General features: G+C 50.3%; 1 protein-coding gene across 2 annotated transcripts in view; it reads left to right on the top strand.

Moving 5' to 3' along the window:
- Positions 1-13,271, top strand: part of LOC137425055 (prolyl 3-hydroxylase 1) — a 125,243-nt gene that overhangs the window by 18,352 nt on the left and 93,620 nt on the right. For both annotated transcript variants that reach the window (XR_013623129.1, XM_078776239.1), the window contains exon 2: positions 12,884-13,080. Coding sequence is in view for 1 of the 2 variants with exons in the window: in XM_078776239.1 (XP_078632365.1) it covers positions 12,884-13,080 (197 nt within the window). In the remaining variant the exon portion in view is untranslated. The remainder of the gene's footprint in view (positions 1-12,883; positions 13,081-13,271) is intronic.

Genomic DNA, 13,271 nt, shown 5'->3' with positions numbered 1-13,271 from the left:
AACACCACCAGCGCCGATTGCAGTGGGCCAGAGAGCACCGTCAATGGCAGCCAGGACGCTGGAATCACGTGATCTTCAGTGACGAGTCTAGATTTCTGGTCTGTCGTCAAGATGGCCCTGTCCGAGTGCACAGACAAGTGCATGAAGCCTACAACAAAGATTGTATAGTGCCAAGAGTCCAAGCTGGAGGTGGTGGGGTGACCGTTTGGGCTGCTTTTCATGCAGGGGGCAAAACTGACCTGGTTGTTCTGAATGGAAACCTGAACCAGTTCAAGTACAGGGCCATTCTGGAAGAAACATTGCTTCCATTTGCTCATGCAGCCTTTCGAGGAAACGTTGTCTTCCAAGATGACAATGCACGGCTTCATCGTGCTCGCATGATCCAACACTTTCTTGCTGACCGTGGTGTAGAGCATATGGAGTGGCCTGCCATGTCCCCGGATATGAATCCGATAGAGAACTTGTGGGCAGAATTAACGCGTCAAATCGACCACTTGGACCAGCAGCCGACCTCTGTGCGTGAATTGCAGCAGGCTATTGTCACTGCATGGCAAGCGATTCCTGTCCAAACCTTGGCAAATCTCGTGAACAGCATGCCTCAACGTGTACGTGCTCTCCTGAATGCTCGTGGGGGTTACACGAAGTACTGAACTGTAATTTTCCTGTCCGTAATCCCAGTCGTAATTTAACTTTTGTTTTTTTTTTTTTTTAAATTGGCTAATGTGCAAAATAAAGAGATACTTCTGGAAAACGTACAGAAGTTTAACACAGTACTGTCCATGAATTGAGTTCGATATCAGTTTACATCACTTTCAAGGATCAATTTATTTGTTTTGAAATGTCAAATGTGGTTTTTGTTTCTTTTAAAGGTCACATTAACAAAATCTAGAAGAATTTCAACATAATTCCAATGAACTTTTGGTTCTAAGACATCTTGAAAAGTAAGTTCACCCCCACAAAAAAAATATTCCATATTAAATGCCAAGTCTGTAAATCAAACAAAGAAACACAAACAGGGGCTTCTCAATAATATATAGAGTATAGTCTGATTCCTTGGCTAACAGGATAGATCAGAGGGAGCAGTAACGTCCCACTTACTGTGATAACTATCGCAAGAAAAGTCGAGCAGATTACCCCTTGCAATATTGTAATCATTAAATTAACAATGCATGATAGAAAGAAAGCAAAACCTTTGTACCATGGGTGTAATGGAATCAAAAGAATGGAATCAGTCCATTTCCTAAAATATATACTAGTTTATTGAAATATGCAGATCATGATAAAAAAAAATTCATAAAACTTGTTCCTTGATCAACGATCAATCATCCAGCCTTACGTAAACTTGCAATACAATTTGTATTTCATCAATTTCAAATCACAAATGCTGTTTTATTACCCAAGCAATGCATGTATTAATCGTTCCACTGCATATAATCTACATCATGACCCTAAATAATAACTGTGCAGAGGTTTTTAAACACCGCATACAATTGACCTGAGGAAACACAAAAAGGAGGACGTTAGGAGTTCCATTCTTTTCTTTAGCTTGTGATCACAATACACATGTTGCAGAAGTGGACTGAATGCTCGACAGTCAGAGAGGCCAAGAGTGTGTGGATTGTGCTGTATTCCTTGTGGATTGTGCTGAGAATAAAGAAACAGAAGAAGAGGACAGTCAATGATTCCCTGTCTGGGTATGTCATTTTCCCACATATATCAATTTAATGATTTAATCCTGTTCATTAATCTTATTGCTTCACTACGCCCCCAGTGGTGTTTATAATAGAGGACATGGAGTTGTCCCCCCATTGGAGGAAGACCCTCTCGTGTTCAGGCCGTTGGTGCTCCTATGGTTGGCAGCGAGTGCCTCGGAAGCATTGACGGAAAGAGAGTGGCAATCACATGTGTGGGAAAATTTCATGCTCAGTCCGGGTCGCCCAGATAGCTCAGATGGTAGAGCACTGGTACGGTTTTCTAGAGAACCTGGGTTCGATTCCTGGTCTGGGCATGTAATTTTCCCACATATATCAACTTCAAAATTATATTATCTGGATCCAAATCTTCACCAAAATCTAATAATTTTGGCCTTGTCACATACCCAGCCTCTTCACCAAATTTTGTCCGAATCCGTACACAACTTTTTGAGCTATCACGTTCACAGACAAACAAACAGACAGACAAACAAACTGAATGGGGTGAAAACATAACCTTCGGTGGCGTAGGTAATTATATATGCCCCAGCTTGTAGCATTATATTTAATTGATAAAAAGGGACAATCTATCTATAATTCCAGCAATCTCTGTGTGTCTGTCTGTGTGTCTGTGACCGCTGTTTCTCGACAACCACGGGTCCGATATACTTGAAACTTGCCAGGTATATTGCTGGGGACCCGAGGATGTGCCTTTTCAAGGTTTGTAATTAATCGGACAAGTACCTACCGAGCTATGTCCAAAAAACGCTTCAACCAATCAGAGAGCAGCGAGCTATCACGTGTGCCGAACCGTTAATGCAATGCAAGCGTTAATGCGTTAATGCAAGGCTTTTCTTTTTTTCCCTCTTCTCTTTCTACTTTTCCTTGCGATTAAATTGCAAACAGCCAAAATACGTTGGCGCTAATTGAATAATTGGCCATTAACACTAAAATAATCGTAACTGCGATATGCCAACTTCCGGACAGTGCAGCCTTCCATGTTGTTGTTGTTTGCAGCAGCTGTTTGCAGCAAGGCAAGGCTTTTCAACTATGTTGCCGTTAAACTATGTTTTAAAACGAATTCAAACTGCGATTAAATTAAAACGATTCATCCTAACTGCGATTTGCGAACTTCCGGACAGTGACGACTTATCTTCCGGCAGCCAATCACAGAACGCTCTGTTGCGTAGGCGTGGCCGATGTGAGACGAGCGGAGCTGAGCGCGTTACGAGCTGACCGCCATTACGGTACGTAATTCGATTTCTTATGCGCATTATTTCTCCCAATTCAGTCAGAGCGAAGGGCGGAAGCGAAGAGCGTTGCTTTTTTTGTTTACGGGCGTACGGGCGGGGTAGAGCGTACGGGTAGCGTTTTTTTTTTTTTTTGGCCACGGAACGGGCACCCACGTACGGGCAATGCCCTAGTATTTTAAAATCCAATAAGGTTATAGTTGAAACATTTAAGGTAGGTTCAGTCTTGCTCGAAATGCACAATTGAGTGATTTTACTCGATGCATAAAACTAAATGGCAAAGTTTAAATGAAGGATTCTATTCAAGCAATGTGCGGCGAGCCACATGCCGTCCTTGTGAGAATGGGGAACAAACTTGCGAAGAAAAAAAAAAGCAAAGCAAGAATTGTTTTTCTGGAAGAATGTTGTAGTGTCTTGGCATGTCCTTGTATAATCAGTCACAGCTGTAACAGCTTGTATTAACGGGCCCCCTGGCCCTCAATTCAGTCTCTCTCAACCATAAAGTATGCATACTTGCTGCTGTTTTTACTCTTTGATCAGCGCAACTACTGGGATTCATTAAAAAAAAAAAAAAAAAAAAAATATATATATACATATTGTATCCTGGAATGATACTTTAAAAAAAAATTGTGATACAACTGAAGTATCATAATTTTTTATTATTATTCATACAAGCATCTCAAGCATTTTTTTTTTTTTTTTTTTTCTATACAAGATCGAGGCTCGTGTAAGAGCTAACATTAATCACAAAAAGACAAACTGACACATAAAACATAAGATAAAGGGAGCGGGAGACAAGATGGGGAGACAGAGGGAAGCACACAAGCACAACAGTAGAGAACAGGGACATTGGAAGATCTGTGGGACGGTGGGGGCTTGGGGGGAGGCACGGGAATGTGGGGGGGGAGGTATAAAACACAAAATTCATTAATTACATTTAATATTAAATTAAAATTAAATGACATTAATATTAAATCATCGTCTTGCACAAAAAGGCCAATTCAATTGTCAATGGCTCAGCCAGTTGATGATGGCATAAGAGATATAAGCCAGTACGTACCCTAAGATTTGTTGATTTTTTTGTGATTTTGTTGAGTATGCAATTTCGAAAGATGTGGGGGAAAGGAGACAAAGAGAGAGTACAAAGTGGAAGGAAGGAGCACGCATGAGTTTTATTAGCAGAGGAAGTGATGGAGTCCTTTTGTTCATTAATAATTTAATAGATTCCGCTCAAAGTGTGCTCTTGCCTACCTCCGTGGTCTACATACATCATACAACACCAATCTCTAATCGATATTTGTTGACATTAAAAATGGGTTGCTGTACTTTACAATCTTTGCTAATTCACTTAAAGTGTCAAGATCTTCTTCTTGTGCTTCATATACGATTTTAAGTCATAACTCATCTTCAGTTAACTATTCTGTCACTGGATGTTTTTTCAAGGTTGATCATTAATTATGTGCTCTCATATGATAAATGACTTCTGAAGGACATAGTACCACAGTGATGTAATGTAATCGAGTATAAATCAAGTATTTTAAAGTGATGTAATAAAGTATTTTCTACAAATGTAATTATTTGTCATGGGGGTACAGTTGCACACAATATAAGGATATCAACTGCATAATTGACTACTGCAGTGTAAGATTACAGGGGTGTTGCTTATACAGGAAAGTACCTCCAACTCAGATATTTCTAAATGAATACAATCAATGGAAGGAGGATAAGTTACAATATAGATATGCACTGTAACACCAGGGGGGTTGACTGAGCCTGTCATCCTTCCGAGGTCGGCTAATTGAGTACCAGCTTGCTGGGATGAATGATCCCGGTGTGTACCCCGGTTTAGAATAGGTACACCGTATCCCTGCGCATCGTAAGAGGCGACCAAGGATTGGCGTCAGTAAGGACATCCGGCCATTAAAAAAACATTGCCTCAAACAGGGAACGATGATTGTCATGGGGCCCGCAAGGTTAACCTAACCCCCGCTCTAGCAGGGAAAATGGCCTTAAAATGCCTGTTGTTGTGTTGTTGTTTTGCAGTTTGGATGTACAGTAGCAGTTTCTTGGCAATGCATTAAATTTGCAGATTGAAAAAGGATTTCTCACTGGCAGATGTGGGCCTGCGTTGTGATGTCATTTGAGGAAGGTTTTTGAAAAAAATGGTTTTCAGGAACCAGTAGGTGATGCCTAACATTTGACTGGAGCTGATTTTGGCAGCAATTTCTTTTTGTTCAAGGTGCTGGCGATTACTCGCCTCCTCTTCTTGAAAGATTATACTGAAGGAACTGCGCTCCAACGCGAGTCGAAAGAATTGACGCGACCAAAGACGGAATTCGTCCGAGTTGCTTTATTGAAACAAAACAGCTCAGGTATTCTGACAAGCCCGTTTTTCGGGCAACAATATATATACACATTTATGTCGGGAAGTTTGCCCGGCAAAAGCTATACCGGGCATGCCCGGGTATCAAGGGCGAGCCTTGGAAAGGCGAGTCTGGACCTGCCCGGGCGTGTTTGGCTGCGGCCTGGCAAGTCGAGGCTGGGCGTGCCCGGGCGCTCTGGGCGAGCACCGGAAAGGCGATAGCGGGCATGCCCGGACGCTCTGGGCGAGCCCTGGAAAGGCGATAGCGGGCATGCCCGGACGCTCTGGGCGTGCCCTGGAAAGGCGATAGCGGGCATGCCCGGACGCTCTGGGCGAGCCCTGGAAAGGCAATAGCGGGCATGCCCGGACGCTCTGGGCGAGCCCTGGAAAGGCGAGAGCGGGCATGCCCGGGAAAGACGAGACCGGGCGTGCCCGGGAGGTTTGGGCGTGCCCGGGAACAGTGAGTCCGGGCATGCCCGGGAGAGGCGCGTCTGGCCGTGTTCTGGCCGGTGCAAGGCGATTATGTACATCCAGCGGTAACCGCTACACACGCCCCTCCAGAATCGACCTGCACCGGCAGGGTCAATTTAAGGGGGGTCCGGATGACCCGGCCGAAGCGACCCCTGGAGGGTCGTGGGGAGGGGTCTGACGTGGTGGTGGGTGGTCGAGCGGGGGGAACTGTGGACGGGGGGCGGCCTCGCCGCGGAGGAAGGGCCAACCGTGGTGGTCGGTCGACGTCCATGTGCGCCGGTTTGAGGCGGTCCACAGAAATCCGGTCCGGCCGGCCGCCGAAGTCGACGATGAAAGACTTGTCGCCCCGTCGCAGGACCCGGAAGGGCCCGTCGTACGGCGGCCGGAGTGGCCCCCGGTGCACGTCATGACGCACAAAGACGTACTCCGCTGTGCGAAGCGCCGGGGGGACGTAGGACTGGGGGCCACCGTGGCGGGACGTCGGCACGGGGGCAAATCGTCGGGCGGCCTCCTGGAGGTCCGAGCGCTGGCGAGCGGCGGACCAGGGACTGGTAGCGTCAGGCACGAATTCGCCCGGGACGCGGAGTGGCTGGCCGTAGACGAGCTCGGCGGCGGACGCCTGGAGGTCTTCCTTGGGGGCCGTGCGAAGGCCCAAAAGGACCCACGGCAGCCGGTCGGCCCAACCGTCGTCCTGAAGGCCGGCCATGAGTGCGGCCTTCATGGAGCGGTGAAACCGCTCGCACAACCCATTGGCTTGGGGGTGGTAGGCCGTGGTGCGGTGCAGCGTGACCCCCAACGAACGGGCGACCGCGCCCCAAAGCTCAGACGTGAACTGTGGGCCGCGGTCGGAGGAGATGTCCGCTGGTGCGCCGAAGCGCGCGACCCAGGTGGCGATGAACGCCTGCGCCACGTCGGCGGTGGTGGTGGAGGTGAGGGGCACGGCCTCCGGCCACCTGGTGGTCCTGTCCACCATGGTGAGCAGGTGGGTGAACCCCCGCGAGGGGGGCAGGGGACCCACCAAGTCCACGTGGACGTGGTCGAAACGCCGTTCAGGCACGGCGAAAGGTGCCAGCGGGGCCTGGGTGTGGCGGTGGACCTTGGCTCGCTGGCAGGCCGTGCAGGCGTTGGCCCAGTCGCGGATGTTTCGTCGAAGGCCGTGCCAGACGAAACGCGCCGACACCAGCTTCTGAGAAGCTTTCCGGCCCGGGTGAGAAAGGCCGTGGATGGAGGCGAAGATGCGGCGCTGCCAGGAAACGGGCACGATGGGGCGAGGCTGGCCCTGGGAGACGTCACAGAGCAGGACGGTGCCCGCGAAGGGGATGTCGGCCAGGCGGAGGCCCGTGTCCGCCACACGGAGTGCCTGCACCGAGGCGTCGGTGGTCTGGTCGGCCGCCATGAGCGTGAAGTCCACGCCGAGGTGGACCGCGTTCGCGCTGGCCCGCGAAAGGCAGTCGGCCACGGCGTTGTCTTTGCCGGCGACGTGCCGGATGTCCGTGGTGAACTCCGACACGGCGGAGAGGTGGCGCTGCTGGCGGGCCGACCACGGCTCCGTGACCTTAGCCATTGCGTAGACCAACGGCTTGTGGTCGACGAAAGCCGTGAACGGGCGGCCCTCCAGGAGGTGTCGGAAATGGCGAACGGCCAGGAATAGCCCGAGCAGCTCGCGGTGGAACGTGCTGTAGTTTAACTCGTTCGGCCGGAGTTGCCGGCTGAAAAAAGCGAGTGGCTGCCAAACCCCGTCCACCCATTGCTCATGGACGGCGCCCACCGCGTAGTTGGAGGCGTCCGTAGTGAGGGCGATGGGCGCGTTGAGCACCGGGTGAGCCAGCAGCGTTGCGTCGGCGAGGGCCCGTTTGGCACTGGCGAAGGCCGCGTCCATTGCCGCGGACCAAACAATGTCATGCTTGGCCGGCTTGCCCCGGAGGGCCTCGTAAAGGGGCCGCATGAGCTGAGCAGCGCGGGGCACGAATCGGTGATAAAAATTCACCATGCCGAGGAACTCTTGGAGGGCCTTGATGGAACGGGGACGCGGGAACGTGGTGATGGCCTCGACCTTGGTCGGCAGCGGCACGGCCCCGGTCTTGGTGATGCGGTGGCCCAAAAAGTCAACGGTCGTCGCGCCGAAGTGGCATTTGACCGGGTTGACAATTAAGCCGTGCTCGCTGAGGCGACCGAACAGTGTTCGGAGGTGGAGGAGGTGCTCGGCGCGGGACGTGCTGGCGACGAGGATGTCGTCCAGATAGACGAAAAGAAACGGCAGGTCGCGCAGCACGCCGTCCATCAAGCGCTGGAACGCCTGGGCCGCGTTCTTGAGGCCAAACGGCATCCGCAAAAATTCGAACAGGCCGAACGGCGTGATGACGGCCGTCTTCGGGACGTCGGCCACCCGGACAGGTACCTGGTGGTAGCCCCGTATCAGGTCAATTTTCGAAAAGATGACCCGTCCCGCCAAACGGGCGGAAAAGTCCTGAATATGCGGGATCGGGTACCTGTCGGGGGTGGTAGCGTCATTGAGACGGCGGTAGTCGCCACACGGGCGCCATCCACCCCCCGGCTTTGGCACGATGTGCAGTGGCGAGGCCCACGCGCTATCGGAGCGCCGCACGATGCCGAGGTGCTCCAACGCGTCGAATTCGGCCTTTGCCACGGCGAGCTTGGCTGGGTCGAGGCGGCGGGCCCTGGCGTAGACCGGCGGGCCCGTAGTGGGTATGTGGTGCTCGATCCCGTGCCGCACCGCGACGGCCGAAAACGTCGGCCGCGTGAGGGCCGGGAATTCCACGAGCAGGCGAGCGAACTCGTTCGTTGCCGGGAGGGCGCACGCCAGTTCGGTCGGCGCGGAGCTGCTCATTGTGCACGCCAGGGAGCTGAAGGTCTCGGCGTGGACAAGGCGACGTCGTTTGACGTCGACCAGCAGCCCGTGCGCGCAGAGGAAGTCGGCGCCCAGCAAAGCCACGGGGACGCTGGCGGTAACAAAAGTCCATTGAAAGCGCTGGCTGCCGAAGCAGAGGGTGACGACGCGTGGGCCGAAAGTGCGTATGGCCGAGCCATTAGCAGCGACCAAAGAGGGGCCGCAAACTGCGTCCAGCCTGTCCTGCTCGGAGGCAGGTATGACGCTCAGTTGGGCGCCGGTGTCGCACAGGAAACGCCGTCCAGACGCTTTGTCCCGAATAAACAGCAAGTTGCCCGAGTGGCCGGCGCTCATGGCTGGGAATGAACGCCGGCCTGGCCGTTTCCCGACCTGCCGAAAGTGCACGGGGGCCGGCACGTCCGAGCCTTGTGTCCGAACCTGGCGTGGTAATAACACCACGCCCGGTCAGGTGGAGGCCCCGGCCGTCGTGTCGGAAGCGGGCGGTGCGGCGTGGTGGCCGCCAGTTGCACCGGCAGTTCGGCCTCCAACCGCGCAGGGCGCTCGGGCGTCGTGGGCGTCGCCTCGGACGGCGGCGGGCTCCAGGTAACCGCGCCGATGTGCTGGCCCGCCGAGGAGATCTTATCGGCTTCCCTGGCGAGGGCGCGGGAATCCGTGATCAACGTGCCAGCCAGGGCGAGGCGTACCGGGTTAGGCAGCTGACGGAGGAACAGCTGCCGGAACAGGAATGCCGGAGAGTGCTCGCCGAGCAACGAGAGCATATAGTCCATGCGCTCGGACGGGCGCGTGTCGCCGAGCTCGGGCAGGTCAAGCAGGCGCCGTGCGCGTGCTGCCGGTGAGAGGGCGAAAGCGCCGAGGAGGAGCGTCTTCAGCGCGTCGTATTTGTCAGCAGCCGGCGGGTGCTGGAGGAGGCTCAAGGCGCGGGCCGCGGTGGTGGAACCGAGCGCCGCCACAACATGGTGGAAGCGGGTGTCGTCCGCGGTGATGCCTCGCAGGGCGAACTGGGAGTCCGCCTGGGCGAACCAAACAGCCGTGTGAGCCTCCCAGAAGGTAGGCAGTTTAAGCGTCACTGCCGTATCCATGTCGGTAGGTCACCAATGAAGGAACTGCGCTCCAACGCGAGTCGAAAGAATTGACGCGACCAAAGACGGAATTCGTCCGAGTTGCTTTATTGAAACAAAACAGCTCAGGTATTCTGACAAGCCCGTTTTTCGGGCAACAATATATATACACATTTATGTCGGGAAGTTTGCCCGGCAAAAGCTATACCGGGCATGCCCGGGTATCAAGGGCGAGCCTTGGAAAGGCGAGTCTGGACCTGCCCGGGCGTGTTTGGCTGCGGCCTGGCAAGTCGAGGCTGGGCGTGCCCGGGCGCTCTGGGCGAGCACCGGAAAGGCGATAGCGGGCATGCCCGGACGCTCTGGGCGTGCCCTGGAAAGGCGATAGCGGGCATGCCCGGACGCTCTGGGCGAGCCCTGGAAAGGCGATAGCGGGCATGCCCGGACGCTCTGGGCGAGCCCTGGAAAGGCGAGAGCGGGCATGCCCGGGAAAGACGAGACCGGGCGTGCCCGGGAGGTTCGGGCGTGCCCGGGAACAGTGAGTCCGGGCATGCCCGGGAGAGGCGCGTCTGGCCGTGTTCTGGCCGGTGCAAGGCGATTATGTACATCCAGCGGTAACCGCTACACAACCATGAGATCTTAAACGAACACCAACTAATGTGAAGCGTTTTCATCATATTTGGCTATTTTGAAGAATAATCCACATTTGTAAATGAATACTCCACAATAAATCACTATAATTGGACAGAAATTACAGATGAATAAATAAATCACAGTTGGAAGAATAAAGAAACAGAAGAAGAAGAAATTATTGTTTGACAGGAATACAGCACAATTAATCACAAAAACAACAAATACGCAGATTTGTTACAATTTGGAGATGGTTCGTGCTTTATAAAGAATAAACACAAAACAATGATCTGACTTTTATGGTCAATGCAACTATACTTTATTTATACAACTATACAATACAACTAAACGTTTATGGTCAACAATACAATTTATGGTCAACTCAGTCCTGTTTGTCTTCTCATCACCTTTCCCATCGTCCTGCCCATCTCATCACCTGCTCTGTGCCCCTCCTCCCATTCCCCGCTGCCACCAGGGATAAGTCGCCCGGTTGTGTCCCTCACCCCGTCTGTGTTTGTGACTGGATAGAGAGGCGCTATAGATTTTTGTAGGATTTATTTTACCTCATTGTATGTAGTTGTTATTTGGTTCATTTTCTCTGCTTGTATTTCAGGAATAAACCTATTTGGTTTATTAAAAGCTTTGAGGTCCTCATGATTCTTAGCCCGCACATCCATATACCTGCCAATAATTTGGAACCCCTCGGAGATAAAGTCTGTTTCGGCCAATCCATTCACACCGGTCTGTGAACACGACAGTATTCACACTCCTTGACTTTTTCACATTTTGTTGTGTTACAACCTGAATTTAAAATGGATTGAATTGACAAGTTTTGTCACTCATCTAAACATAATACTGTACCCCATAATTTCAAAGTGAAAATTTATTGGGATTTTGTTTTTACAAAATTATTTAAAAAAAATAAAAAGCTGACATGTCTTGAGTCAATATGTACATACAGTACCACTACAGTAATGGGGTCTGATCTCGATATATACATATATTTCTCGTTTTATCTTGACTGGCATGATTGACATGATTACAAATATATATATATATTATATATTATATATATATATACAGGGTGAGTCAAAAGTAGCACCCGATTTCTGTTTATATATACATATATATTTCTGTCAGTTGATTGTTTGTTTGACATTTGTATTACAGTGTACAAGAAGGTAGAAATAAATGAATGACATGTTTATCTAACCATTTATTCGGGGGAAAATTATTACGGAAGTGTACCAAGCTGTTTTACTTGCAATTTTCAAAGTGCCCTCCCTCGTGATCGATGCACAATTGCAGCCGAGCAGGCACAGAGTGGCATACACGCTTGCAGAGTTCGATATCAATTTCCTCAAACTTTGCAGTGATTTGAGCCTTCAATTCCTGAATGGTACGAGGCTTTTCACGATAAACACGATCTTTCAGGTGCCCCCAAAGAAAGAAATCTGGAGGTGTAAGGTCTGGGGAGCGTGCCGGCCACTCGATCGGACCGCGGCGGCCGATCCGCTTTCCGGGAAAGTTTTCATCAAGCCACTGACGAACATGACGTCCATAATGAGGTGGAGCTCCATCTTGCTGGAAATAAAAGTCCTGATCTTGTACCCTGTGCTGAAAGAAGGTTTGCAGCATATGCAGGTAAATTTCTGCAGTGACAGATCCCTCAAAGAAAAAGGGTCCAATTATCCCTAATGGAGATATGGCTGCCCAAACTGTCACGCTAGGTAAATTTACCTCCTTCTCAACTGTCACTCTTGGGTTCTCCACAGCCCAGTAGACACAATTGTGTCTGTTAATTGTGCCGTTAAGCTTAAAACATGCCTCATCTGACCACCAGATGTTGTCTAGCATTGTGTCCTCTTCATCAAGTTTAGCTAAGAACTCTTCGCAAAATTGAAGACGCCGGTCGTCATCTCCATCATGAAGGGCATGCAGTAAGCATGGAATGTAAGGTTTCCAGTTTTTCTGGTGAAGGATACGGATAACACTTGATTGGCTCACTTCCAACTCTGCAGATAAATGGCGAGTTGACTTTTGTGGACTTTGTTCCAGTCTCCTGATGGCTTCTTCAGCCTTAGCTACATTCGTTGCCGTTTTCGGACGACCGGACTTCTTTGCAGTGGCTACCGACCCTGTTGCTTCAAATTTCTCGACAATCAATCATATGTTTCTTCCATGGGGTGGGTTAATATCGAATTCCTGTGCCAAACGGCGTGCCGCCATCGTTGGTTGTTCATTACATTTGTAGTAATGTTTCACAGCCACAATGCATTGATTCATTGAAAGGTAATTCATGGTTCAATTTGGTGCAACTTCAGTAACTTTCCAAACTCTCAGCAATAACCTGCAAAACAAAAACAAAAATAAATAAATTAAGAAAATTAATAATCTGCAAGACAATTATTAACAACATGACATCCCAGAAAGAATCTGACAGCCGAAAAAACAGAAATCGGGCGCGGGCGCTACTTTTGATTCACCCTGTATATATTGCATTTGCCCAGTTGACAAAGTCTCAATCTTTCTTACTTCCTTTTTCCTCTCCACAGCGATTGTCGGGGCGACGGAGCGATCAACACTGTTTGACCTGAAATTCTTCAAGGAGATATTGCGGACAGCTGCATGTGTGCAGACATGTGAGAACGAACATCTTGGTGACTCATCATATCATGTTGTTAGTGAAGAGATGGAGCTGGAATTCCAGCGCCGCACCCCTTACAACTATCTTCAACTGGCGTACTTCAAGGTATATCTGAATTGTATTCAATGCATGTTTTTAGTTAGTGAGTGTATTCATAATGTGAGGTCTTTGGGGATAATTATATCTTAATGGGCATGTAGTGGCATGATAGCTTTTTGGTAGTTATTTTTTTGTATACATAGTCGAGGCTCGTGGATGAGATAGTACAGTGAACGGATCAGGATGTAACAGACAAA

The sequence above is a fragment of the Myxine glutinosa genome, chromosome 4 (assembly GCF_964187855.1).
Source record: "Myxine glutinosa chromosome 4, kmMyxGlut1.1, whole genome shotgun sequence".
Lineage (NCBI taxonomy): Eukaryota > Metazoa > Chordata > Myxini > Myxiniformes > Myxinidae > Myxine > Myxine glutinosa.
This window is presented reverse-complemented; position numbering and strand designations above follow the sequence as displayed.